Source organism: Saimiri boliviensis, chromosome 14 (assembly GCF_048565385.1).
Source record: "Saimiri boliviensis isolate mSaiBol1 chromosome 14, mSaiBol1.pri, whole genome shotgun sequence".
Classification (NCBI taxonomy): Eukaryota; Metazoa; Chordata; class Mammalia; order Primates; family Cebidae; genus Saimiri; species Saimiri boliviensis.
Window position 1 is genome coordinate 38,955,802 of NC_133462.1, and position 26,681 is coordinate 38,982,482.

The window sequence follows — 26,681 nt, forward strand, 5'->3', positions numbered from 1 at the left end:
AGTAGGAGGTGCTAACACATGCGTGCTTGATAGCCTATGTTTTCACGGGATGAGATGGGGGGTTGGGGAGCAGGGTCCGAAGGGTCTCTGATATTTGGAATTACAGCGCCAGGAAAACAAACAAGAGCCCCTGAAAAGAAACAAGCAGAAGGTTGGTGATTGCACAACAAGGGGTCTCTAGAGATGTCGTCAGACAGATGGAGAAGGCTGGCGGGAGAGGAAGTGCAGGTGGGTAGCTGGGGGTGCGAGGGCGGGTCTCCAGCAAACAAGCACTTCCGTTCATGCAATCATTTTCTCATCCACAAATATTTCCTGAGCACTTATTTGATGCCAGGATCTGAAGTTCTAACAAAATACAAGGTCAGGGTCGCTTTACTCAGGAACTTGAAAAACCCAAGGCTGAAGGAAAGCAGCCTTCCACCAGCGAGTGTGGACTGGTTGAGCCTGATTCTGTGAAGTTCTAGGGTGGGAAAAAAGTGCAAACAATGGCTGCCCAGGAGCAGAGATAGAGATTGCCTGGGAAGGGCCGAGAAGGGCTTTCTGGGTGATGTTCTGCATGTGGGTGGGCGTTTGGATGGCACAGACGTTTGTCAGAGCTTGAAGGAGACACGCTTGAGATTCCTGTGTTTCATTTCATGCAACTATTTGCTTAATTTATTTTTTATCCACAAATAAAAAATGTGTGTATATGTATAGTATACATATAATTGTGTATACATATAGTTTAAATTGTATACACTACATATACTCACACCATATATATAAATGTATGTATTTATATATTACATTATACATTATTTATATAATATATGCAATAATATATGTGCTATGTTTTTAATATATAATTATATGTAATGATATATCATATATACTATATTAATCTTAATTATATATTTATATATTATATAAGATTTTAATTATACATAGCATAATATAATTATATACATATTTACAACACATGTAATATAATACATAATATATATATTATGATGTATATCATTGTAATATATAATATAATTATATATTATATTATATATTTTTGTGATATAATATATTGTATGCTTATATGATATATATTATGATACTATATATTTAGCTAATATACGTTATATCATTTTTATATAATACATTATATTATAACATATTGTATCATATGTAATGATATATAATATATATTTATATTATATATTTTATATTATGTATCTATGTATATATAAATATACTTATATAATATATTGGAAATAGATATATTATAACATATTATATAATTATATAAAAATAGTATATAATTATATAAACAATTATGTATTACATAATATATTTATTAAACATATGTAATATTAAATACATATAATAATTAAATATTAAATAATTTTTAAATTTTTATATCTTATAATGTTACATAAAAATTAAATAATATTTACATAATATATTGATAAATAATATACAATTATATTTATATAACATATATGAATATGATATATTTATATTATATTTATCATTTTTACATAGGTATATTATATATCTTATATATTTATGTATGTATATTATATATTATATATTTACATATTTATATAAGATATATTACATGAATTATATATTTATATATGTACCATTTGTTTTATATAACAAATTGGATATATTTATATGTAACATAATTGTACATTATATATTTACATTCATAAATTGTGTGTGTATATATATAGTGTACAGCATGATACCTTAATATATCTGTACCATGTGGAATGGCTAAATCAAGTTCATTTTTTAAAATTTTTATAATTTTAAAATTCATTTTATTTTATTTTTGAAACAGGGTCTCTGTCACCCAGGCTGGAGTGCAGTGGTGCAATCATGGGTCACTGCAGCCTTAACTTTCCAGGCTCACACAATCCTCCCCCTTCAGCCTCCCAAATAGCTGGGACCACAGGTGTGAGCCACCACACCTGGCTAATTTTTCTATTTTTTGTAGAGGCAAGGTTTTGCCGTGCTTCCCAGGTTAGTCTCCTGGGCTCAAGAGATCCACCTTGGCCTCCCAAAGTGCTGGGATTACAGGTGTGAGCCATCGTGCCTGGCCAAATCAAGCGTATTAACAACATATATATCACCCTGAATATTTATCTTTTTTGTGTATGGTGAGAATACTTAAAATCTACTCTCTGGGGGCTGGGGGCTGTGGCTCATGCCTGTAATCCCAGCACTTGGGAGGCGGAGGCAAGCAGATCACCTGAGGTTGGGAGTTTGAGACCAGCCTGGCCAACATGGTGAAACCCCATCTCTACTGCAAATACAAAAATTAGCTGGTCGTGGTAACTCACGCCTGTAATCCCATGACTTTGGGAGGCCTGAGGTGTGAGGGCCACTTGAAGCTAAGAGTTAGAGAGCAGCCTGGGCAACAGAGCTAGATTCCATCTCTTCGACAACAACAACAAAAAATGTTTTTTAATTAACTGGATGTGGTAGCACACACCTACAGTCCCAGGTACTCATGAGGCTGAGGTGGGAGGATCCCTTGAGCCTAGGAGTTGGAGACTGTAGTGAGCTGTGATGGTGCCACTGCACTCCAGCCTGGGCGACAGAGCAAAACCCTGTCTCTAAAAAAAAAGAAAGAAAAACAGAAAACGAAAGAAAGAATATTCTTATGGGTACCCCATCTGTTCTGTCCCACCAGACAGAAACTTAGTCCTAAAAATAAAAATAATTTTAAGAAAACTGTTTTTGAGATAGAGTTTCACTCTGTCGTCCAGGCTGGAATGCAGTGGTGCAATCATAACTCACTACAGCCTTGATCTCCTGGGCTCAAGTGGTCCTCCTACCTCAGCCTCCCCGGTAGCCAGGACTACAGGCACACACCACCATGCTTGGCTAATTTTTTTTGTACAGATGGAGGTCTTGCTGTGTTGCCCAGGCTGGTCTTAAAACACCTGGCCTCAAGCCATCCTCCTGCCTCGGCCTCCCAAAGCACTGAGATTACATGTGTGTGCCACCATGCCTGGCCAAAAATATTTTAATTAGGAAAAAACAAAAAACATTTGGCCAGGTGTGGTGGCTCACATCTGTAATCCCAGCACTTGGGGAGGCCAGTGCGGGTGGATCACCTGAGGTCAAGGGTTCGAGACTAGCCTGGCCAACATGGCAAAAATCCCATCTCTACTAAAAATACAGAATTTAGCTGGGCATGGTGGTGGATGCCTCTAGTCCCAGATACTCAGGAGACTGAGGCAGGAGAATTACTTAAACTTGGGAGTTAGAGGTTGCAGTAAGCTGAGATTGCACCACTGCACTCCAGCCTGTGTGACACAGTGACAATCTGTCTCAACAGGAAGGAAGAAGTAGGTAAGGAAGGGGAAGAGAAAAGAAAAGATAATTGTCGTAGGAAAATGTTCGGTTCAGGTCATGGTTGCTGCCCTCCTGGGGCCCACAACCTGGCAGAGACAGGAAGAGGTGGTGAGGACAGATAGAAAGGCTGTGCCCATGTGGTGAGGTTCGACATGAACAACTCTGGAACAGCAATGCCCCCTCCACTGCAGTTCCAGCCTGGGGAATGGGGTCCAGGGAGAGAACGTAAGGTCTGCCTCAGAGAGTCCAAAGGGGGCTTGTGCTGGGAAGCAGGGCATGGAGGCAGGCGGCGCACCTCCCAGATGCTCCCTGATTCTTTTTAGGGGGCGTCCCCACCAATAGCTCCCTGAGTGACCCCAGGGCAACTCTCTCTGGGGCTCAGTCAGCAAATTGCTGGTGATCTTGGAAGCCAGCTAGGGTTTCCTGGGTAGACCAGCCCCATGGTGTCCCCACTTTCCAGGGACATGACTTTGAGACAGAGTAGTCTGTTCTTATCGGCCCCCCCCACCCCTCTCCCCCTGATCCCAGGAAACCCCCTCAGATCCCAAGGGCTTCTTCCTAGGAAGGCTGGGGAGTGTGGGGAAGTCCCCAGGGGGCTCTCCAAAGAGGGCAGGCCGTCTCCTCGACAGGTCTGTCCCCCAAACTCCCATGAGGATTCTTACCTTTCCTGTCTCTTTTCTTTCCATTCCCAGAGCCAGACACAGCTCAGAAGGATGAAGGTAGCAGACACCAACAAAACACCCAGAGTTTTGGCGGGCATGGCAGCTCACTCCTGTAACGCCAGTACTTTGGGAGGCCGAGGCAGGTGGATTATTTAAGGCCAGGAGTTCAAGACCAGCTTGGCCAACATAGGGAAACCCCATCTCCACCAAAAATTCCAAAAATTCGCCAAGCATGGTGGCGCATGCCTGTAGTCCCAGCCACTGGAAAGGCGGAGGCACGAGAATTGCTTGAACCTGGGACGAGGAGGCTGCAGAGAGCCGAGATCACGCCACTGCACTCCAGCCTGGGCAACAGAGCGAGACTCCTTTTAAAAATAAAAATAATAAGCCAGGCGAGGTGGCTCATGCCTGTAATCCCAGCACTTTGGGAGGCCGAGGTGGGTGGATCATGAGGTCAAGAGATCAAGACCATCTTGGCCAACATGGTGAAACCCCGTCTCTACTAAAAATACAAAAATTAGCCAGGCGTGGTGGTGCATGCCTGTAATCCCAGCCACTCAGGAGGCTGAGGCAGGAGAATCACTTGAACCTGGGACAAGGAGGCTGCAGTGAGCTGAGATCACGCCACTGCAGTCCAGCCTGTGCAACAGAGTGAGACTCCTCTCAAATGTAAAATAATAATAATAATAACAGCATCTGTCTCTTAGGGTATTGTGGTCAGCCGAATAACAGCTCCCCAGAGATGTCTACATCCTAATCCCTGGAACCGGTGAACAGGTCACCTTCTATGGCAAAGGGGGTCTGAAGATGGAGTTACATTAAGGGTCTTGAGATGGGAGATCGCCCTGGATTCTCCAGGTGGCCTTATGTCATCAGAGTCCTTAGAAGAAGAGGCAGGAGGGTGAGAGTCAGAGAGAGACTGGAAGAGGCTGCGCTTCTGGCTGTGAAGATGAAGAAAGAGCAGGACCTGGTGGCTCATGCCTGGAATCCCAGTGCTTCGGGAAGCCGAGGCAGAAGGATTGCTTAAGGCCAGTAGCTGGAGACCAGCCTGGGCAGCATAGCAAAATCCTCATCTCTACAAAAAAAATTAAACTTAGCTGGTGGCCAGGCACGATGGCTCATGCCTGTAATCCCAGCACTTTGGGAGGCTAAGGGGGGCAGATCACGAGCTCAGGAGTTCGCGACCAGCCTGGTCAAACCCTGTCTCTACTGAAAATACAAAAAAATTAGCCAGGCATGGTGGCATGCACCTGTAATCCCAGCTACTCGGGAGGCTGAGGCAGGAGAATCACTTGAACCTGGGAAGAGGAGATTGCAGTGAGCCAAAATCACACCACTGCACTCCAGCCTGGGTGACAGAGTGAGACTCCATTTTAAAAAGTTAATTAATTAATTAATTAAAAATAAAATAAAATGAGCTGAGCGTGGTGGCCCATGCCTGTAGTCCAAGCTACTCAGGAGGCTGAGGTGGGAGGGTCGCCTGAGCCCAGGAGGTTGGGGCTGCAGTGAGCCATGATCATACCACTGCACTCCAGCCTGGGCAACAGAGCGAGACCATCTCTCCAAAGATGAAAGAGAAAGGCAGGCCATTGCCACTGGAGGGGCGTACAGAGGAGGCAATGGAGAGGGAAAAGTGTCAGCCACACACAGCCTTGTAGGCTGCTGGGTTGGGGGCTGGTTAATTATGGGAGAGATGTTTTTCTGGAAAATGCACTAAAAATGCTCCTGTGTATTGAGAGCCTCCCCATATCTGGCATTGGGCTGAAGGCTTTATGCACACAGCAACCTATGTGACAGAACTGTGTTTATCCCCATTTTACAGATGAGGAAACTGAGGCCCAGAGAGGATTAAGTCACACAGCAGGTAAACAGGTGCAGCTGGCCTGGGCCCCCACGGCCTTTACTCACCCACATCAGTGGGGACAGTGACCAGGTGCATCCGGCAAAGGGGCAGCACCCCCTCAACACACACTGTCCTGGCAGATCCAGAAACTGGCATGAGAACAGCAGGGATGGAGGAGAAAAACACGAGATCCCACACCAAATTCCCAGGGGTCTGGGGGCCTGGCTGTCTCTGGGTTTTTAAGAGACTAAGTCTGGGTCCCTGAGGATAGGGTCTGGGGACCTGGCTTCCTGGGTCTCCAGGAAGGTGAAGGCCTGGGTCTGTGAGGGTAGAGCCTGGAGTCCAGGATTTTGGGGTCTCTGAGGGCATTTGGAGAGAAATCCCCAAATCTCCCGGGCTATGCCTGGGCTGCTCTCTGGAGTCCCAGGACCTGCTGGCTCAGCTCTCTGGTCCCTGAAAGTATCCTGGGGCTTTGAGGGGAGGGGACAGGGAGGCAATGAGTAGGGGATCCAGGACCCCCCTCCTGGAGTTCCGGGGGGCCATCTGGAGGGAAGGGTGCGGACAGGCCCATCTCTGTGTTCCCTCTCATCCTGAGGACTCCTGGCCACACATAACAGTCCCCGCAAGCTCTCCCCGCCCCACTGCCACAATCCACACCAACAAGACAGCTGGCCTCCAGATCCCAAGGTTCCAGGAATGCAGAAATGCAGCTCCAGGCTCTCCTCAGCTCACACACCCTTTTCCTCTTCCTGTTGGTGGGCTCTCTGCCTTAGTGAGGGTCGGGAAGGGGAGGGAGAGGGGTGTGTGTGACTGTGACTCCGGGCTGCCCTCCTGGCCCTGCTAGGAGAGGAGCACAGCTTTTGCCTCTGGGGGCCCCAGTCCCAGGAGGGACATCTGGGCTCGTAGAGCTTGTAGAGCTCAAAAACTCCAAATTCCAGCTGGGTGCGGTGGCTCACGCCTGTAATCCCAGCACTTTGGGAGGCCGAGGCGGGCGGATCACGAGGTCAGGAGATCGAGACCATCCTGGCCAACATGGTGAAACCCCGTCTCTACTAAAATGTAAAAAGTTAGCCAGGTGTGGTGGCGAATGCCTGTAATCCCAGCTACTCAGGAGGCTGAGGCAGGAGAATCGCTTGAACCTGGGAGGTGGAGGTTGCGGTGAGCCGAGATCGAGCCATTGCACTCCAGCCTGGTGACAGAGCAAGACTCTGTCTCAAAAAAAAAAAAAAAGGTTACGATGGTAGATTTTATGTTATGCATATTTTGCCACAATGTAAACAAACAAAAGCATGATCTAGGAATCATGTTTTCAAAGCAGTGCTTCTCAGCCTGATGACTCTTGGCTACAAGTGGCCAGAGATGCTTCTAAACATCCAACAATGCACAGGACAACATCCCAGCAAGGAATCATCAGCCCCAAAGTCAACAGTACAGTGTGGGAGAAACCCAGCTTTGAACACACCTCCTCCTGGAAGCCCCTCTGGATTTGACACACCTCCTGCCCTTCCTCCCCTTCCTCCCCAACCCCACACCCTTTCCTTCTCCCACTCGTAACCCCAGGAGAGGTTAAACAGGTAGGGGAGCCCAGGGCTGCGTCGGGATGGAGTTAGGGTCAGGGTTGCCAGGCTCCATCCCGTTGGGACAAAGAGCCAGGTCCCGTCCCCAGTATGGAGGTTCCGTGATTAGAGCCTCGGACGTGCCTTAGTCCTGTGCCAAGCAAAGGTTAGGGCTGGGATCAGAGCATCGTAGGGTGAGGGGATCGAGTTAGGGCTAGGATGAGAACTCTGCTGGGGATGGTTTAGGGTCGTCATTGCTGGCCAGCCCAGACTCCTTCCTTTTCAGTCCTGATCTAGGTCAAACGAGGAGAGAGACGCTGCTCCCCCAACGCCCAGAGGATCCCAAATCTGAAAGAAGAAGCAACACCCACGGATCTGGGGCCCACATCCGCACAGCTTTCTGTTTTTCGCCCGAAATGACCAGGAGGCGTGTTGACACCGCAGAGGGGACGCAGGTGGGGCAGTCCCGAGACGGGGTCCCAGGGGCCCCAGAGCATTCTAGTGTTTGAGCTGCAGGCAGGGCTTTCACACCCGGGAAGGTGGAGCCAGGGGAGGGGGCAGGGGTGCGGGGTGGGGCTGGCTCAGAAACACCAGACTCCAGCTGGGCGCAGTGGCTTATGCCTGTAAACCCTGCTTTGGGAGGCTGAGGCAGGAAGATCGCTTGAGCCCAGGAGTTTGAGACCAGCCTGGGCAACGTAGTGAGACCCTATCGCTACAAAAAGTTTTAAAAATTAACCAGGCATGGTGGTGTGTGCCTGTGGTCCCAGCTACTCAGGAGTTGAAGCTAGGAGGATTTCTTGAACCTCAGGAGGCTGAGGCTGCAGTGAGTCGTGATCACACCACTGCACTCCAGCCTGGGAGACAATGTGAGACCCTGTCTGTAAAAAAAATATAGATGATTTTGTTCTATAGTATAATTTAGCAGCAACAGATGCTGGGCACTGGGATTGTTTGTTTGTTTGTTGAGACAGGGTCTCACTCTGTCACCCAAGCTGCAATGCAGTGGCGTGATCTCGGCTCACTACAACCTCCGCCTCCCGGGTTCAAGCAATTCTCCTGCCTCAACCTCCCGAGTAGCTGTGATTACAGGTGCCCGCCACCAATCCTGAATACTTTTTGTATTTTTTGGTAGAGATGAGGTTTCAATGTGTTGGCCAGGTTGGTCTCAAACTCCTCAGGTAATGCACTCACCTCAGCCTCCCAAAGTGTCAGGATTACAGGCGTGAGCCACCACGCCTGGCCGGGCACAGTTCTTAGAGTCTCGTGTGCATAGTAACGATCTAATTTTCACCACCACCCTAGGAATTTGAAGCTTTGGTGATCAATGCTGCCTTACGTGAAGTATAGAGAGGTTAAGTACCTTGCCAAAGGTCACACAGCACTTCAACAGCAGAGCCAGGAATTTGAACCCAGGTAGTGTGTGTCAGGCATCTGCAGCCCTGGCCACTATGCCACCTAGCCTTCTATTTACTAAGACCCCTTGGCACTCTGCCCACCCTCCTTATCCTCTCCAAAATGCATCCCCTGATCCTTTACCCCCTCCTCACTTTCAACTGGGGAACTCTAAATCCCCACTCCTCGGTGGGCCACCTCCCATGTCCAGGACAGAAGGGAGCCATGGACAGCTGTAGGCAGAGAGAAGACATGGGCAGGTGGTTGTCATTCAGGGAAGAAACAGAGAAGGGCTTTCTTCTCTCACTCCAGAAGATGCCCACCTGTGCCCCTACAACCCACCTCGCAACCGGGGGGGTGACTGGGCTGGCCATCCACTGGGGCTGAACGTCCCCACCATGTCAGGGAGGGGCCTGGCTGGAATGTCCCCGGGACCCTGCCCTCCAGAACAGCTGGGACCATTCCGTCTTCTCTGTCATCCTGGACCAAGTGGCCCTTGGTGCATGTCTGTTGAGTGAATAACTGACCCTTTCTTCTTTCCCTTCCTCCCCTCCCTCCCCTCTCTTCCTCTTTCCTTCCTTCCTTCCTTCCTTCCTTCCTTCCTTCCTTCCTTCCTTCCTTCTCTCCTTCTCTCTCCTTCTCTCTCTCTCTCTCTCTCTCTCTCTCTCTCTCTCTCTCTTTCTCTCTCTCTCTTTCTTTTTTTGAGATGGGATCTCACTGTGTTGCCCAGGCTGATCTTCAGCTCCTGGGCTCAAGTGATCTTCCCACCTCTGCCTCCCCAGTAGCTGGGGCCACAGACATGCGCCACCATGCCTGCTAATTTTTATATATTTTTTGTAGAGACAACAGCTTGCTATGCTGCCCATGCTGGTCTTGAATTCCTAGGCTCAACTGATCCTCCCACCTCAGCCTCCCAGAGTGCTGGGATGACAGGCATGAGCCACCACACCCGGCAACTGTCCACATTTGACTGAATGCTACCTCACGTATCTTTCTTTTTCCCCGTTCCCTCCTTCCCTCCTGTTCCTCTTCTTCCCCTCTTTCTTCCTGTCTTTTTCTTCCCTTCCTCTGCCTCTCTCTCCTCTTCCCTTTCTTCCCGCTGGGACTCGAACCTGGGACATTTGACCTGGGACCCTATTTGCTCCATCATCGAGAGACATCATCTCATGGTGGAGTGTCTGCTGGTAAGTGTCGGGTGGCGGGATCCCAACTCCAGGCCGTCCTTCTAATCCAAGAGGTCCCGCCTCTGCCTAGAGCCTTCCATGGCTCCCCAGGGCCCTATGCGATCTGCCACAGTGGCATAATGATTCAGTCTGCGATACCCCTGGTTCAAATCTTGACGCTACCGTGCACCTCCTTCAGCCCTGTGGGAACTTCCTTCTTAGCATCTCTGGTTCTCACCCGATTCTCCTACCTGAGAAGTGGAGGTAATAATAGCACGGACTTCACTGGGGTGTGGGGAATGCCAGGCGAGGCCATGCGTGTAACGTTATCCGGGTGGCAAGCCCATATTTAGGTGTCTGAAAATAGCGGCTGTCAGCTGGTCTGCTTTCTGAAGAAAGTGTCTCTCTTCCTGCTTAAACCTCTGTCCCTGACGGTCCCTGCCAATCTCTCTGGTTGACCCCAACGCAGTGGGAGGACAGACACAGGCTCCAAACTCCGCTTCGTGAGTACGTATCTGTGTGTGTCGGGGTTGGCCCTGGGAAGCGGAGATCGAAGCGCTCTTGGGCTGAGCCTCGAGGGATGACCAGGAAGAGGTCGCAGCCAGAGAAGGGAGGTGGTGGGCGGTGGGGGGGTGGGGGCCACAGCGTGGACAGAATCTGGAGGCATTCAGATCCTGATTTGGGGAAGTGAGAGCAGGCCATCTGGTCTGAGATGAGCTTGGTGAGTGCGCTGGGCCGATCATAGAGGACGCTGGGGAGCCATGGAAGACTCTAGACAGAGGCGGGACCTCTTGGGTTAGAAGGAAGGCCTGGAGTCAGGATCCCGCCACCCGACACTTACCAGTAGACACCCCACCAGGACACTGTGTCTCCCGATGATTGAGGAAATAGGCTCCCAGGTCAAATGTCTAGGGTTTGAGTCCCAGCCCCACCACTGCACGACAGGGACAAATGACCTTCCCTCTTGGTACCTCAGTTCCACTGAGAGAGGCCCCACAGAATGGGGATGCTCCCCCAGCATCCTGCCGGTAGGTTTACTGACCATCTACTGTGTGCCGGTGCTTTGAATATGCCCAATTTGCAGATGAGGAAACTGGGTTGCTCGCCCAGGGAGAAGCCAGGACTTGGCTCAGATCTGTCCGTCTGCCTCCCCAGGATGGTGACATCTCCGGACTCCTCTCACAATATCAAAAGGGCCAGCTTGAGCTGCCACTCATCAGCGCCTGGCCGCACCACACCCCCACCTCCCTGAGGCTCCGAGATAAGGGACTTACCTATAGTCAGGCAGCGAAAGAAGGTAGCCGGTGACCTCCAGGCCTGAATGACCCCAAATCTCATGCTCCTCAGCACATAGTAGATGCTTTAAAGTCAGAGCACTTGGTCAGGCGTGGTGGCTTATGCCGGTAATCCCAGCACTTTGGGAGGCTGAGGTGTGTGGATCACCTGAGGTCAGGAGGTTGAGACCAGCTTGGTCAATAAGGTGAAACCCTGTCTCTACTAAAATACAAAAATTAGCCAGGTGTGGTGGTGCACACCTGTAGTCCCAGCTACTTGGGAGGCTGAGGCAGGAGAATTGCTTGAACCCTGGAGGTGGAGGCTGCAGTAAGCTGAGATCACACCACTGCACTCCAGCCTGGTGACAGAGCGAGACTTCGTCTCAAATAATAAAATGAAATAAAGTCAGAGGACTTGGTCAGGTGCAGTGGCTCACGCCTGTAATCCCAGCATTTTGGGAGGCCGAGGCAGGTGAATCACCTGAGGTCAGGAGTTTGAGACCAGCCTGATCAATACGGTGAAAACCTGTCTCTACTAAAATATAAAAATTAGCTGGGGATGGTGGCATGTGCTTGTAATCCCGGCTACTTAGGAGGCTGAGACAGGAGAATTGCTTGAACCTGGGAGGTGGAGGTTGCAGTGAGCTGAGTTCATGCCACTGCACTCCAGCCTGGGCAACAGAGTGAGATTCCATCTCAAAATAAATAAGTAAAGTGAGAGCATTTTCCCGGTGCCCTGGGCACATTGGCAGAGGAGAAGGCTGAGGCGTGGGTCATGGGCTCTAAGCATTTCACAGTGGGACATGGCACAGAGTAGATGCTTCATAAACGTTTAGGATCTGAAGACCCACTGTGCGCAGCACAGCACCAAAAGCCTCAGGTATGTTGTGATCTCATTTGATCCTATCTTATGAGTTGGGTGCTGTCCTCAGCCCATTTTACGGAGGGGAAAATTCAGGCTGAGAATGCTTGACTCCTTGGCTGAGGTCGCACAGACAAAGTAATTAGAATAAAAGCTGGTGATATTTTTAGCACAGCTCACCAACCAGCAGTATAGGTATTCTCAGTATCATCATTTTACAAAGGAGGAAGGAAGTTTCCAGATTAATTAAGCCATTTGTCAAGATCACGTGGGTGCAACTGCTGTGTAACTCAAGTGTGATGGGCTCTGGGGTGCCCCACTTCTGATCGCAGGCTGCTCTCTCCACAATAGCTGTGTCTCCCTACTAACCGCCCTACTCATTCCAGATTGTAGACTAAACAAAATCAGCAAATGGTCACCGAGTCCCCCAAGTCCCAGATGCTGCCCTGCGCCAGTAACTAGGGTTTGTCGCCTCACCCTAACCGTCATTCAAACCCAGATTCCAGCCAGAGCTGTGACTGTGCCCGCTGAGTGGATTGCCTTGTCAGGGAGTGAGTGCCCCATCATCGGGAGAATCCAAGCAGGACTGCCATGGAGGAAGGTCAATATTCAGGTAGGAGGACCCTCTGGTTCTCACGCTGGCAGAAGCAAAGATGCTTCCCTACGGCCTTTTACCCAGGAGAGAAGGGGGCTTCCCAGTCCCTCTCTGAGAAGGAGGGTGAATTTCTAAGAACAGAACCAAGCATGGGTAAGGAAGTGACACAGGACCGACTTTCCTGGTGGAGAGCCAGGAAGGAGAAGAAATTGAGGGCCCCTCCTTTTTCTGACTTCACACCCTTCTCCTGCCCCCCTCAAAAAAACGGCTCCAGCTAGGGAGCTGGGAGTCCAATAGAGTCAGAGGCTAAGTCGAACAGGAACTTGGGACAAGCAGAATTTAGCATAATGAATCCTCCAAGCCAGGGTGAGTGCAGTGGGCCGGGGGCTTGCGGTGGGACATCCAGGTAGATCTTTGGAGGTCCGGGTGTTGCGTGGGGCCTGGGTGAGCTTTGGAGGTCCGGGTGTTGGGTGGTAACTGGGAAAGGGGCTGGAGAGTGACTCTCCAGAGTGTTGGGAAGCACTGGGACTTGGTGTCCTACATTTAGGGAAGGGGTTCCGGGTTGGGGACAGGCAACAGGGTAGAGCTGAAGGTGCAGAGGTGTAAGGGTGGGGGCTGGGGTTAAGGAAGGAAGGGAAAACCAGGACCCAGTCTCCTGGAAGTGAGGCTGGGGACCTGGCATTAGTTAGGGGGATTGAGGGAGTCTTAGCTCTTGGTCCCAGATCTATCTCTGTGGATAGCGACCCAGATCTAAGTCAGGTAAGGAAGCTGTGCATATGGGAGCTAGGGGTCCACTGAGACCCTCTGCTTCAGTGTGGACTCTGGACAGGCTCCCAGGCTGTCAGGGGCTCTGGGTAATGGGGAGACAGACGGAGCCAGAGTCCAGCTTCACCCTGCGCCCATAGTCAGTCCCTCCAACGCCCGGCAGAGATCGAGGAGCTTTCCAGGAAGAAGGGGTGCTGCAGGCACTGGACTCGGACCGTGCTGCTGGGGCTGCTGACCGCTGCTTTGTGGGCTGGGCTGCTGATTCTACTTCTCCTATGGCGTGAGGACCCCCAGCCCCATGTGGTCCCCCGTACCCACGAAGCCCCTCTGTGTTCCCTCCCACACCCCCATCTCAGAGCCTGGGGAGCCCAACTGACCGCAAAAGCCCAACCTCCCACCTTGACACTGCCAGCTCTCCCCATGCCCCGTCCGCCAGAGCCCCTCACCCCACCCAGCATCTCTGTCCTCCGCCCTTCAGCACCGCTACGGCTTTACCCAAGCCCTCCATCCCCAGCTGGGAGGTGGGTGCAGGGAGGTGGGAGCAGCTGACAATTCCCTGTCTCCACGCCTCTTCTCTCTCCCTCCCCAGACAAGGACACCACACAGAATCTGAAACAGCTGGAAGAGAGAGCTGCCCGGAACGGTATGCAGGAGCCAAGGTAGAGGGGGGTGGGAGTGAGGCTTAGGACGCCCAGCTCTCATCCCGCTCCTCCCTGTGCCTCAGTGTCCCCTCTCTAAGGAACTGAGGGTCAGCATAAGTTGCTCCGCGTCCTAGGGAAGGTGGGGACCCAAGGAAGTTGGAAAACTGCCTGATAGCATCTGAATACAGATACTCTTCCACTTGCAATGGGGTTATGTCCCCATCAGCCTATAGTACATTGAAAATAGTGTAAGTCAAAACTGCGTGGCTGCCTGAAGGCTTAGGCTCCCCACCACTGCCCAGCATTGCAAGAGAAATAGGGTTTCCACTATGCATATTGCTTTCACACCATCATAAAGTCGAGCCATTGTAACTCGAGCTATTTTAAGTTGAGCCATTGCAAATCCGCAGGCTTACACATCTGTAGCGTAAGGAGTTTGTAACTGCTTTGTGCCTCCGTTTCCTCATCTGTAAAATGGGCATAGTTTTAGCACCGTGAGATAGAAACAAGCTCTAAGATCTGTGAAGTGCTCTGATAGATGCCTATTGCTGTTATAGTTAATCTGGTGAGGAAAAGGTAGGCAGGTTCATTATATTCTTGCATAAATGAGTGAGAAGCAGCAGCAGCTGTTGCAACTATGTGAACAGGTCCCTGAGCCTGGGGCATGGGCGGGGTCCGAGGAACTGCCTTTGAGGTTACTGGGATATATCTTCTCTCCTGCCACTCCAGTCTCTCAAGTTTCCAAGTACTTTGAAAGATACCAGGGTGACCAGATGGCGCAGAAATCCCAGGGTGAGTGAGCCCTGGAGTTGGGGTCTTGGAAGGGGGTCTTGGATGACTTCATGGACCGAGAGCATTAAGACTCACTGTGCGCCCCCCTCCCCCCCCACACACACACCCATGAACTGCAGACTGAGCAGGTGGCCTTTAGAACCCAGGCAGGCCGGGCGCGGTGGCTCACGTCTGTAATCCCAGCACTTTGGGAGGCTGAGGCAGGTGGATCATGATGTCAGGAGTTCGAGACCAGCCTGACCAACATGGTGCAACACCATCTCTACTAAAAATACAAAAATCAGCCGTGCATGGTGGCACGTGCCTGTAATCCCAGCTACTCAGGAGGCTGAGGCAGGATTAACTGCTTGAACCTGGGAGGCGGAGGTTGTGGTGAGCCGAGATCTCGCCACTGCACTCCAGCCTGGGCGACAGAACAAGACTCCATCTTGGGTGGGGGGGAAGAACCCAGGCAAAGAGGCCAAGGGATGGGTGTGGGGAGGCGGGGGAGACAATAAGGACCTGCTTAGCATGAAGCCCCTCTGCAAACAGCCACGGAGATTTCACAGAGCCTGGAGGAACTTCGAGCTGAACAGCAGAGAATGAATTCTCGGGGTGAGAGACTGGGGTTGGGGGCATGGAGGCAGATTGGGTGGGAAGGAGGGAGTGTCTCAGAGTCCTAGGGGAGCATGAGGCTGGGGCCCAGGCTGGAGGACGCCCTCAGCCCGTACACATCATCCCTGAGACCAGCCGTGCGCTCCTGCACACACCAGACTCTGAGCTGCACCAGAACCTGAATGGACTTGAAGCAGATCTGAGCAGCTTCAAGTCCCAGGGTAAGGCTTGGGAGGGGATGGGGCAATGGAGGAGGGAAGGGACAAGGAGGGGCCTGCCCGTCGGTCTCTGAGCACCACCCCCCACCTTGACTCCCCAAGAATTGAATGAGAGGCACACAGCTTCGGATTTGCTGGGAAGGCTCTGGCAGGAAGTGAGGAAGCTGCAGACGGAGCTGCAGGTGTCCAGAGGTGAGTGTTGAGTCTCTGCGTGGGATGGTGTGTGACCGCACCTGGGCCTCGGGTGTGTTGGCAGATGTGAGCGACGGCACGGGTGTGCGACGTGAGGCAGCGTGCCTATACGTTTGTGTGGCCTGAGTGTCATCCAGGGGACACAAAAATAGAAGCGTGGGGTAGGGAGTGTGCTTGGATGCGAGGCAAAGGGGTGTGTGATGACGGGTTTAGGACCAAGTTTCTGATGGGGCAGGACACATGGGGCACACATGAAACACCCCTTATTTTGTTTTTTAAGAGATGGGGTCTTGGCCAGGCGAGGTGGCTCATGCCTGTAATCCCAGCATTTTGGGAGGCCGAGGCCGGTGGATCAACCGAGGTCAGGAGTTCAAGTCAAGACCAGCCTGACCAACATGGTGAAACCTCATCTCTACTAAAAATACAAAAATTAGCCAGGTGTGGTGAGCCGAGATCGTGCCACTGCATTCCAGCCTGGGTGACAGAGCAAGACTCCATCTCAAAAAAAAAAAAAAAAAAAAGTTAGCTGGGCATGGTGGGCGTGTGTAGTCCCAGCTACTTGGGAGGCTGAGGCAGGAGAATCACTTGAAGCTGGGAGGCAGAGGTTGCATGCAGTGAGCCAAGATCATGCTCTCTTTTATTGCACCACTGCACTCCAGACTGGGCAACAGAGCAAGTCTCTGCCTCAAAAAAAAAAAAAAAAAAAAAGAGAGAGAGATTGAGAGAGAGATGAGGTGTCGCTCTTTTGCCCAGGCTGAAATGCAGTGGTACAATCTTAGCTTACTGCAGCCTCCAACTCCTGGGCTCAAGAGATCCTCCCACTTCAGCGTCCAGGGTAGCTGAGACTACAAGTGTGTGCCACCATGCCTGGCTGGTTTTTTATTTTTTTTGTAGCCGTGGGTCTCACTATGTTACCCAGGTTTGTGTTGAACTTGTGAGCTCCAGCAATCATCCCGCCTCAGTCTTTCAAAGTGCTGGAATTACAGGCATGAGTCACTGGACCTGGCTTTAGCTAATATGTATATATTTTTTGTAGCGACAGGGTCTCGCTATGTTGCCCAGGCTTGTCCTGAACTCCTGGGCTCCAGCAGTCCTCTCGCCTCGGCCTCTCCAAATGCTGAGATTACAGGTATGAGCCATTTTGCCTGGTAAGAATGGCCTTTCTGATTCCTTTCACAGATTTGGGGGCTCCTACAATTTTTTCCTCTTCTGGGTTAAAGCAGTCTGGTGGTGACCATAGCTGGGCTGTCCTTGCTGCTGTCCTCTGCCTGATGTGGTCCAGTAATGAGTCATTTGTAGGATTCCCCTGGGCATAACCCTCATGGTAGATTGTCTGACCAGGCCAGGGGGCCCAGTAATGTCTGTAGTGATGGGACAGTGGAGATGATGGCCTCTTTCCAGGGGTGGCAGTAATGGAGGAGGCAGTGTGGACCCCAGGAGGCTATCGGGTTGCAGAGGGAGCAGCCATTCAGTCACTGTGCCCTTAGTGTGGGCTAGGGACCAGGTGTCCTGGCTTACACCTATAATCTCAGCACTTTGGGAGGCTGAGACAAGAGGGTCACTTGAGTTCAGGAGTTTGAGACCAGCCTAGGCAACACAGCAAGACCCTGCCTCAACAAAAAAAAAAAAAAAAAAAAAGAAAAAATTAGCCAGATCTGGTGATGTGTGCCTGTAGTCCCATCTATTCGGGAGGTTGAGGTGGGAGGATCACTGGAGCCCAGGCTGTGGTGAGCTAGGATTGAGCCACTGCATTCCAGCCTGGGTAACAGAGTGAGACCTTGCCTCTAAAGAAAAAACATATTTAGGCTGGGTGTGGTGGCTCATGCCTGTGATCCCGGCACTTTGGGAGGCCTAGGTGGGCAGATCATGAGGTCCGGAGTTCAAGACCAGCCTGAACAACGTGGTGAAACCCTGTCTCTACTAAAAACACAAAAATTAGCCGGGCGTAGTGATGGGCACCTGTAATCCCAGCTATTCAGGAGGCTGAGGCAGGAGAATCACGAACCTGGGAGATGGAGGTTGCAGTGAGCCGAGATCGCGCCACTCCAGCCTGGGTGATGACAGAGTGAGACCGTCTCAAAAACAAAAAATTAATATGGATTAGGAACCGGGGTTTTACAGCCCTGCCATTCCCCCAACCAATGCCCCTGCCTTTGATTTTTGGTCTTTGACCTCTGGGAAGCCCCAGCTGCCCTAACTGGGGCAGAGAAGAGGAAGTTTCTGTGCTTGGTGTGATGGAGTCCAGTCCCCTGGGATGTGGTGTGGCTTTGGGAATCCCAGCCAGAAACCTCAGGGTGGTTCCTCAGGGAGAGGCACAGGGGAAGGGGCATTCTGGACCATGCCTACTTCTGACAGGTCACCTCCCAATTCTTCCCCAGCCCCTGAAGTCTCCCCCAAATACAGCCCCACAGTCTGGGATCTGGCCCCAGCTCTGTGGTTATCTCTGAGTGACTAACAAACAATCAAGACACCTTCTGCTCAAGTTTTTTCTTTTCTTTTCTTTTTTGACACAGAATTTCACTCTTGTCATCCAGGCTGGAGTGCAATGGCACGATCTCTGCTCACTGCAACCTCCTGGGTTCAAGTGATTCTCCTGTCTCAGCCTCCTGAGTAGCTGGGATTATAGGCACCCACCACTATGCCTGGCTAATTTTTGGTGTTTTTAGTAGAGATGGGGGTTTTACCATGTTGGCCAGGCTTGTCTTGATCTCTTGACCTCAGGTGATCCACGCACCTCAGCCTCCCAAAGTGTGGGAATTACAGGCGTGAGCCACCATGCCCAGCCCCCATTAAGTTTTCTTTAAGGGCTGAGAAATGTCCTCTTCCTGGTTTGGGGGGTTTGGGGATTTTGTTTGTTTGTTTAGAGATAGGGCCTGGTTCTGTCACCAAGGCTGGCGTGCAGTGGCACAATCATGGCTCACTATAGCCTCAAACTCCTGGGCTCAAGGGATCCTCTCATCTTGGCCTCCCAAATCACTGGGATTACAAGTATGAGCCACTGCACCTGGCCACCTCTTCCTGTTTTAACACTGCACCCCCAGAGGACTGAGTACTGGTTACCATTTCATGGGTGAGAAGCACACCCAACTCAAGCTAGTGCAGACTCTAAGCCTCTTAGAAAAATCTGATCACGTGAGGGTGGGCATGGTGGTCCATGCCTGTAATCCCAGCATTTTGGGAGGCCGAGGCGGAGGATCACTTGAGCCCAGGAGTTTGAGACTGGCCTGGGCCACATGGTGAGACCTTGCCTATTTAAAAAAAGAAAATTATGGCCGGGTGTGGTGGCTCATGCCTATAATCCCAGCACTTTGGGAGGTCGAGATGGGTGGATCATCTGAGGTCAGGAGTTTGAGTTCGAGACCAGCCTGACCAACATGGTGAAACCCCATCTCTACTGAAAATACAAAAATTAGCCGATATGGTGGTAGATGCCTGTAGTCCCAGCTACTCAGGAGGCTGAGGCAGGAGAATTGCTTGAACCTGGGAGGTGGAGGTTGCGGTGAGCTGAGATTGCACCACTGCACTCCAGCCTGGGTGACAGAGTGAGATTCTGTCTCAAAAAAACAAAACAAAACAGAAAATGTCTGTCCAAGTGCTGTGGAACCCTCCCTACATATCACTGTGGGAAAATCTACTTTCTTACAGCGGGTTCTTTCTATGTTGCCCAGGCTAGTCTCACACTCCTGGGCTCAAGTGATCCTCTCACCTCAGCCTCCCAAGTAGCTGGGATTACAGGTGCACACTACTGCTGAAAATCTATTTTAAAGCAAGAAAGACTTGATCCAGTAAGAGTGGGTTTAACCTCCCACATGGGAGGTGATAGCAACATGTCTGGGGGTCTCCTTGGGGTCAAGGGGAGAAAGAGACTAAGCTGGCTCCATATTGAGGGATTGTGGAACCCAGTCCTGCAAGCCCATTGGCTCCCTGACCAAAGCCTCCCACTAGAAAAAAATCATCTCGATTTTCCAGATATTGGCTAGGAGTGCTGGTTTGGAGGGTACTGCCAGTAATGATGACCAGGGCTGTTGGTGAAGATGGTACTTGGGAAAGGTAATCACTAATGGACTTGCCCACAGCACTGGTTTTGCTGTTGGTGCCAGTGATGAAGACTTGCCTGGTATGGTTGGTAAAGATGGTGTTGGCTGTGGTGTGGGTGGTGGAGGGAAGTCGCTGCTGGTGGTGGGTGCCTCCGATAATGATCTTGGTGATGAAGGTGTTACTGACCTTGGAGGGGTCTCTTGGTAGTTGAAGTGCTGCTGGTCATGAGGTGTTTGTCATGATGGGGTTGGTGGCTGAGGCACTGTCGGCCACGAGGTGTTTGTGGTGGTGGTAGTTGAAGTGTTGTTGGATATGAATGTGTCTGTGGTGACAGTGTTGGTGGCTGACGTGCTGCTGGTCATGATGTGGGTGATTGAAGTGTTGTGGGCCATGGATGTATTTATGGTAATGATGTCAACAGTTGAGGCATTGATGGCCAAGAGCGTATTTATGATGATGGTGTTGGTGGTTGAGCTGCTTCTGGCCATGAAGTGTTTGTGGTGACACTGGCGTCAGCTGGAGTGTTGCTAACCATGAAGTATTGATGGTGCAGGTGTTAGTGATTGGCGTTCTGCTGGCTGTAAGGTGTTTGTGGTGATAGCGTTAGTGGCTTGCATGTTGTTGGACATGAATGTGTTCATGGTGATGGTGTTGGTGGTTGATGTGTTGTTAGACATGAATGTGTTTGTGGTGATGGTGTTGGTGGTTGATGGAAATGAATGTGTTCATGGTGATGGTGTTGGTGGTTGATATGTTGCTGGACATGAATGTGTTTGTGGCAATGGTGTTGGTGGTTGATGGAAATGAATGTGTTCATGATGATGGTGTTGGTGGTTGATGTGTTGTTGGACATGAATGTGTTTGTGGTGATGGTGTTGGTAGTTGTGTTGTTAGACATGAATGTAGTTGTGGTGATAGTGTTGCTGGTTGAGGTACTTCTAGTTGTGAGGTGTTTGTGGTGACAGTGTTTGTGGTTGCAATGTTGCTGGCTGTGGAACTGGTGATGTGGTCATGGTGTTGGTGACTGAGGTGTTGCCGATCATGGGTGTGTTTATAGTGATGATAATTGTGGTTGAGGAGGTGTTCGTGGAGATGGTGTTGGTGGTTGATGTTCGCTGGCTATGAGGTATTTATCATAATGGTGTTGGTGGCTGAGGCACTATTGGCCACGAGGCATTTGTGATGAAGATGTTGGTGGCATTTTTGGCCATGAGTTGTTGGTAGTGATGTTGTTGGTGATTGAAGTGGTGTTGGCCATGGGTGGTGATAATGGTGATTGAGGTGCTTCTGGCCTTGGTGTTATTTGTGGTGCTGCTGTTGGTGGTTGAAGTGCTGCTGGCATGAGGTGTCAGGTGATGAGGGTGGTCAAAATGTTGTTGGTATGGTGCTTGTGGCTGAGGTGCTGCCGGCTGTGGAATTGATGATGTGGTGATAATGTTGGTGATTGAAGTGTTGCTGGCCATGGATGGATTTATGGTGATGTTGATGGTAGTTGAGGCACCGCTAACTATGAGGTGTTGATGGTGATGGCGCTAGTGATTGATGCTCTGCTCACTGTGAGGCATTTGTGGTGATGGGATTTGTGGCTGAGGTGCTGCTGGCTATGGAGCTAGTGATGTGGTCATGATGTTGGTGACCGAAGAGTTGCCGAACCATGATGAATTTAAGGTGCTTCTGCTCATGGTGGTGCTTGTGGTGATGGTGTTGGTGGTTGAAGTGTTGTTGGTCACAAATGTGTTTGTGGTCATGGGGTTGATGGTTGAGGAGTTCTAGCTGTGAGGTATCTGTGGTGATAATAGTGGTTGAGTGTTGTTGGACTTGAAGGTGTTTGTGGTCATGGTGTTGGTGGTTGAGGGGTTCTAGCTGTGAGGTGTCTGTGGTGATGATGGTAGTTGAACTACTGTTGGACGTGAATGTGTTTGTGGTTATGGTATTGGTGGTTGAGGGATTCTAGCTGTGAGGTGTCTGGTGATGATGGTGGTTGAACTACTGTCGGACATGAATGTGTTTGTGGTCACAGTGTTGGTGGTTGAGGAATTCTAGCTGTGAGGTGTCTGTGGTGATGGTGTTGGTGGTTGAACTACTGTTGGATATGAATATGATTGTGATTATGGTGTTGGTGGTCAAGGGGTTCTAGCTGTGAGGTGTCTGATGATGGTGGTGGTAGCACTACTGTTGAGCATGAATGTGTTTGTGGTCATGGTATTGGTGGTCGAGGGGTTCTAGCTGTGAGGTGTCTGTGGTGATGATGGTGGTTGAACTACTGTTGGATATGAATGTGTTTGTGGTCATGGTGTTGGTGGTTGAGGGGTTCTAGCTGTGAGGTGTTTGTGGTGATGGTGTTGGTGGTTGAACTATTGTTGGATATGAATGTGTTTGTGGTCATGGTGTTGGTGAAGAAACCTCTAGCTGAGGACATGAATGTGTGGTGATGGTGTTGGTGTTTGTAGTGCTTCTGGCAATGAGGTGTTTGTGGAGATGCTGGCGGTAGTTGAGGTGTTGAGGGTTGACACCATGCTCTGCTAACCATGAAGGCGTTTGTGGCCATGGTGACTGGGGTACTTCTTCTGTGAAGCTGGTCAGCATCATAGCTCCAGCAAAGAACACAGTCTGTGAGGCCATCTTTTAGGCCCTGGGGTGGCTCCACTTTTAGCCAGGACCCCAGGAGTGACCCTAGGAGAGGTGCCGCCACCTCCTCTGCCCAGGGTGCCCACAGCACCTCCCTTGGCACCAGCCCTGAGCCTCTCCTCCACCCTAGGCTTTGTGTGCAACACGTGCCCGGAAAACTGGGTCAGTTTCCAACAGAAGTGCTACTACTTCGGCAAGGGCACCAAGCAGTGGGTCCACGCCCGGTACGCCTGCGAAGACGTGGAAGGGCAGCTGGTCAGCATCCACAGCCAAGAGGAGCAGGTGGGCTCGGGCTCTGCGGAGGCGGTGGGCAGCACTCAACCCAACCTCTTGAAGTGGGCTGGAAAGCCCCAGGCACATGTCCCGGTCCTCCAGCCCTGTCCTGCCCCCCAGGACTTCCTGATCAAGCACGCCAGCCGCACAGGCTCTTGGATTGGCCTTCGGAACTTGGACCTGAAGGGGGAGTTTATCTGGATGGATGGGACCCCTGTGGACTACAGGTGAGGAGGAGGCCTCTGGGATCCAGGGGAGGAGGCAGGAATACCATGGAGGGAGGAACTCCCTGGATAAACGTCTCTGGGAAGGATGTGAGGGCTCAGAGAAGGATCTCTAGGGTGTAGGGAAGGACAGCCAGAGCGGGCGGGGGAAACCTGGCCTGGAGGAGGGAATATAGAGGAAGGGGCTCAGGGAGGAATTTCCAAGCACAGATTAGAAGAGTGAGTTTTGGCTGGGCACAGCGGCTCATGTCTGTCATCCCAGCACTTTGGGAGGCCAAGGTGGGTGGATCACCTGTCAGAAGTTCAAAACCAGCCTGGTCAACATGGCGAAACCCTGTCCCTACGGAAAATACAAAAAGTTGGCCAGGCGCCATGGCTCATGCCTGCAATCCTAGCACTTTGGGAGGCTGAGGCAGGCGGATTGCCTGGGCTCAGGAGTTTGAGATCAGCCTTGGCAATGCAGTGAAGACCCACCTCTCCTAAAATAAAATTTAAAAAATAAAATAAAATAAAATAAATAAAACCTTAGCCAGGCGTGGTTGTGGGCGCCTATAGTCCCAGCTACTCAGGAGGCTGAGGCAGGAGAATTGCTTAAACCCGGGAGGCAGAGGTTGCAATGAGCTGAGATAGCGCCACTGCACTCCAGCCTGGGCAACAGAGTGAGACTCCATCTACAAAAAAAAAAACAAAAATTAAGTCAGGTGCGGTGGCTCATGCCTGTAATCCCAGGACTTCGGGAGGCTGAGGCGAGTGGATCACGAGGTCAGGAGATCGAGATCATCCTGGCTAACATGGTGAAACTCCGTCTCTACTAAAAATACAACAAATTAGCCAGGCTTGGTGGCACACACCTGTAGTCCCAGCAACTTGGGAGGCTGAGCATTGCTTGAATCCAGGAGGTGGAGGTTGCGGTGAGCTGAGATCGTGCCACTGCACTCCAGCCTGGGTGACAGAGTCTCAAAAAAAGAAAAATTAGCTGGGCATGGTGGTGGGCACCTGTAATCCCAGCTTCTTGGGAGGCTAAGGCAGGAGAATCGCTTGAACCCAGGAGGTATAGGTTGCAGTGAGCCCAGATTGCACCACTATACTCCAGCCTGGGTAACAGAGTGATTCTGTATTTTTTAAAAAAAGGGGGCGAGTCTTGGGCTGTAGGGTATGGGGTGCCAAAATGAGGTACAGGTTCCAAGACACAGACTCAGGAAGGGGGAACCTGGGGTGAGAAGGGAGGACGCATACTCAGAGGGCTCTGTCCAGGCTGCCAGGAACCAGGCTCCTTCTCCCCACCCCATCCACTGATCCAAAGCATTTTGCTCCAGCAACTGGGCTCCAGAGGAGCCTACCAACCGGAACCAGGGCGAAGACTGTGTGATGATGCGGGGCTCTGGAGACTGGAACGACATCTACTGTGACCGTAAGCTGGGCGCCTGGGTGTGCGATCGGCTGGCCACGTGCGTGCCGCCAGCCAGGGAAGGTTCCGCGGAGCCCCCGGAACCAGGACCTGATTCAGAACCAGGCCAGGACGACCGCCTGCCTATCCCCTCTGCCCTTCTCCACCCTTGAGCATGGACCCAGCCAGCCCAGGGTGAAACCCTGAAGACCCCCAGCCACAGCCTGGATGCCTCTTTGTGGCTGAAAGGTCCCCGTGACATTTCCTCCCACCCAAAGGGGGGCAGCTGACACATCCCGGCTCCTCTGCAGCCCCTGCCTCCCCAGAAGTGCCCCTCAACAGCACCCTGTCCAGATGGGAGTATTCCCAACACCACCCTCTCCAGATGTACCCCCATGTCCTCAGCACCCCAGGACCTGAGCACCCCCAGCTCAGGTGGCGAGTCCTCCTGTCCAGCTGGCATCAGTAAAATGCAATAATGCCCCCCCCCACATTTGTTCCCTTCTTGGAGGACTGGCTGGGTCTGGTCTCTGGGTGTGGGACATGGGAGTGGGGAGTTCCAGTCTGTTGCCTGAGACCACCTTTGAAAATCGGGACATCAGATCTTTGGCCAGCCACAGTGGCTCATGCCTGTAATCCCAGCACTTTGGGAGGCCAAGGCAGGGTGTCATCTGAAGTCAGGAGTTTGGCCAACATGGCAAACCCCATCTCTATTAAAATTACAAAAATTAGCTGGGTGTGGTGGCACAGGCCTGTAATCCTAGCTACTCAGGAGGCTAAGGCAGGATAAACCCCAGAGGCAGAGACTGCAGTGATCCAAGATTGCGTCACTGTATTCCAGCCTGAGCAACAGAATGAGACCCTGACTTAAAAAAGAAAAATTGGGAGCAACCAAACATGGTTGCCTATGCCTATAATCCTAGCACTTTGGGAGGCTCAAGTGGGCGGATCGCTTGAGACCAGGAGTTGGAGACCAGCCTGGCCAACATGGTGAAACCCTGCTTCTACTAAAAAAAAAAATACAAAAATTAGCCAGGTGTATTGGTGTGCGCCTGTAATCCCAGCTATTTGAGAGGCTGAGGCAGGAGAATCACTTGAACCCAGGAGGTGGAGGTTGCAGTGAGCCAAGATTGCGCCACTGCACTCCAGCCTGGGCAACAGAGCAAAACTCCGTCTCAAAAACAAAAAAGAGAAAAGAAACAAATTGAGGAGCAACTGAAGTAGAAGTCTAACTCCCCGTTTGAATTTTTTCCTGCCCTATTACAAGGAGAATGTACAGGACATGAAGACTCTGATGTCCAGTGGTGCCTTGGAATAGTGTAGGGAAGGCAACGGGCCACCCAGAGGCAGGAAGGGCATGAGTTCACTCATGGAAGTGCCTAGAACAGGGCTTGGTACACAGAGGTGCTCAGGAAGTGCTGGGCTGGCTGTACAGGCCGATGGGGAGTTGGCCTGGTCAACCGGAGGTCATTCCAGGTCTGGGGTGTTAACCCCACTCAGGGTCTGGGAGGGCAAGGTAGCACCAGCCTGAGGCTTGGCCAAGGTCAGCCCATGCCCCTGAGGCCATGGGAGGGAGGTCAGGAGCGCAGGGCATCCCTCACCACACTCCTCTACCAGTGGCTCAGGTCAACACTGAGGTCATTGTGCCTCTTCCCTTCCCCAATGCCACCTCCAAGTCCAAATCCATAAGAAAAGCCCGTGGGAAGCCCGGGTGTGGTGGCTCAAGCCTGTAATCCCAGCACCTTGGAAGGCTGAGGCAGGTGGATCACCTGAGGTCAGAAGTTTGAGACCAGCCTGACCAACACGGAGAAACCTTGTCTCTACTAAAAATACAAAATTAGCTAGGCGTGGTGGCCAGCACCTGTAGTGCCAGCTACTCAGGGGGCTGAGGCAGGAGAATTGCTTGAACCCAGAAGGCAGAGATTGCACCACTGCCTGGGTGACAGAGTGAGACTCCATCTCTCTCTCTCCGTATGTATATATAAAATAAATCTGTGTGACCATGGGCACATGACTTCTTTTGGAACCTGCCCAGGAAATGAGGTGATGCTGCTTACCCGGCTCACCAAAGGCTGGTGCTCAGCTCCTCCTCCTCCTCCTCCTCTCACCCACCCACCTGGAGGGTCCAGGGGAGGCCTTCCTTGCAGCCCAAAGCACCTTAAGTTAGAGCCGCTGTGATCAGAAGCTGCTGGACCACAGGCTCCTCTTCTTTCTCTTCATCCTCCATTGCCCCAGACCCGGGC

At 51.2% G+C, this 26,681-nt stretch overlaps 1 protein-coding gene across 6 annotated transcripts; it reads left to right on the top strand.

The window, feature by feature from the left end:
- Window positions 1-33: 33 nt before the first annotated feature.
- FCER2 (Fc epsilon receptor II) lies at window positions 34-25,822 on the top strand. Of its 6 annotated transcripts, XM_074384711.1 has the most exons (17): window positions 34-228; window positions 4,709-5,029; window positions 5,824-5,865; window positions 7,687-7,855; window positions 8,703-8,813; window positions 9,523-10,462; window positions 12,591-12,704; window positions 13,615-13,731; window positions 14,041-14,094; window positions 14,822-14,884; window positions 15,416-15,478; window positions 15,637-15,699; window positions 15,799-15,888; window positions 16,925-17,017; window positions 22,685-22,836; window positions 22,948-23,054; window positions 24,368-25,822. In XM_074384711.1, the coding sequence occupies exons 7-17, from the start codon at window positions 12,683-12,685 to the stop codon at window positions 24,609-24,611; spliced, it is 1,068 nt and encodes a 355-aa protein (XP_074240812.1). In that variant the 5' UTR covers window positions 34-228; window positions 4,709-5,029; window positions 5,824-5,865; window positions 7,687-7,855; window positions 8,703-8,813; window positions 9,523-10,462; window positions 12,591-12,682; the 3' UTR covers window positions 24,612-25,822. The 6 variants fall into 6 exon arrangements, with proteins under 6 accessions (XP_074240812.1, XP_074240815.1, XP_074240813.1 ...); XM_074384714.1 differs by having other exon boundaries at window positions 8,703-10,462; window positions 12,478-12,704; XM_074384712.1 differs by having other exon boundaries at window positions 34-151; window positions 8,703-10,462.
- Window positions 25,823-26,681: the final 859 nt, after the last annotated feature.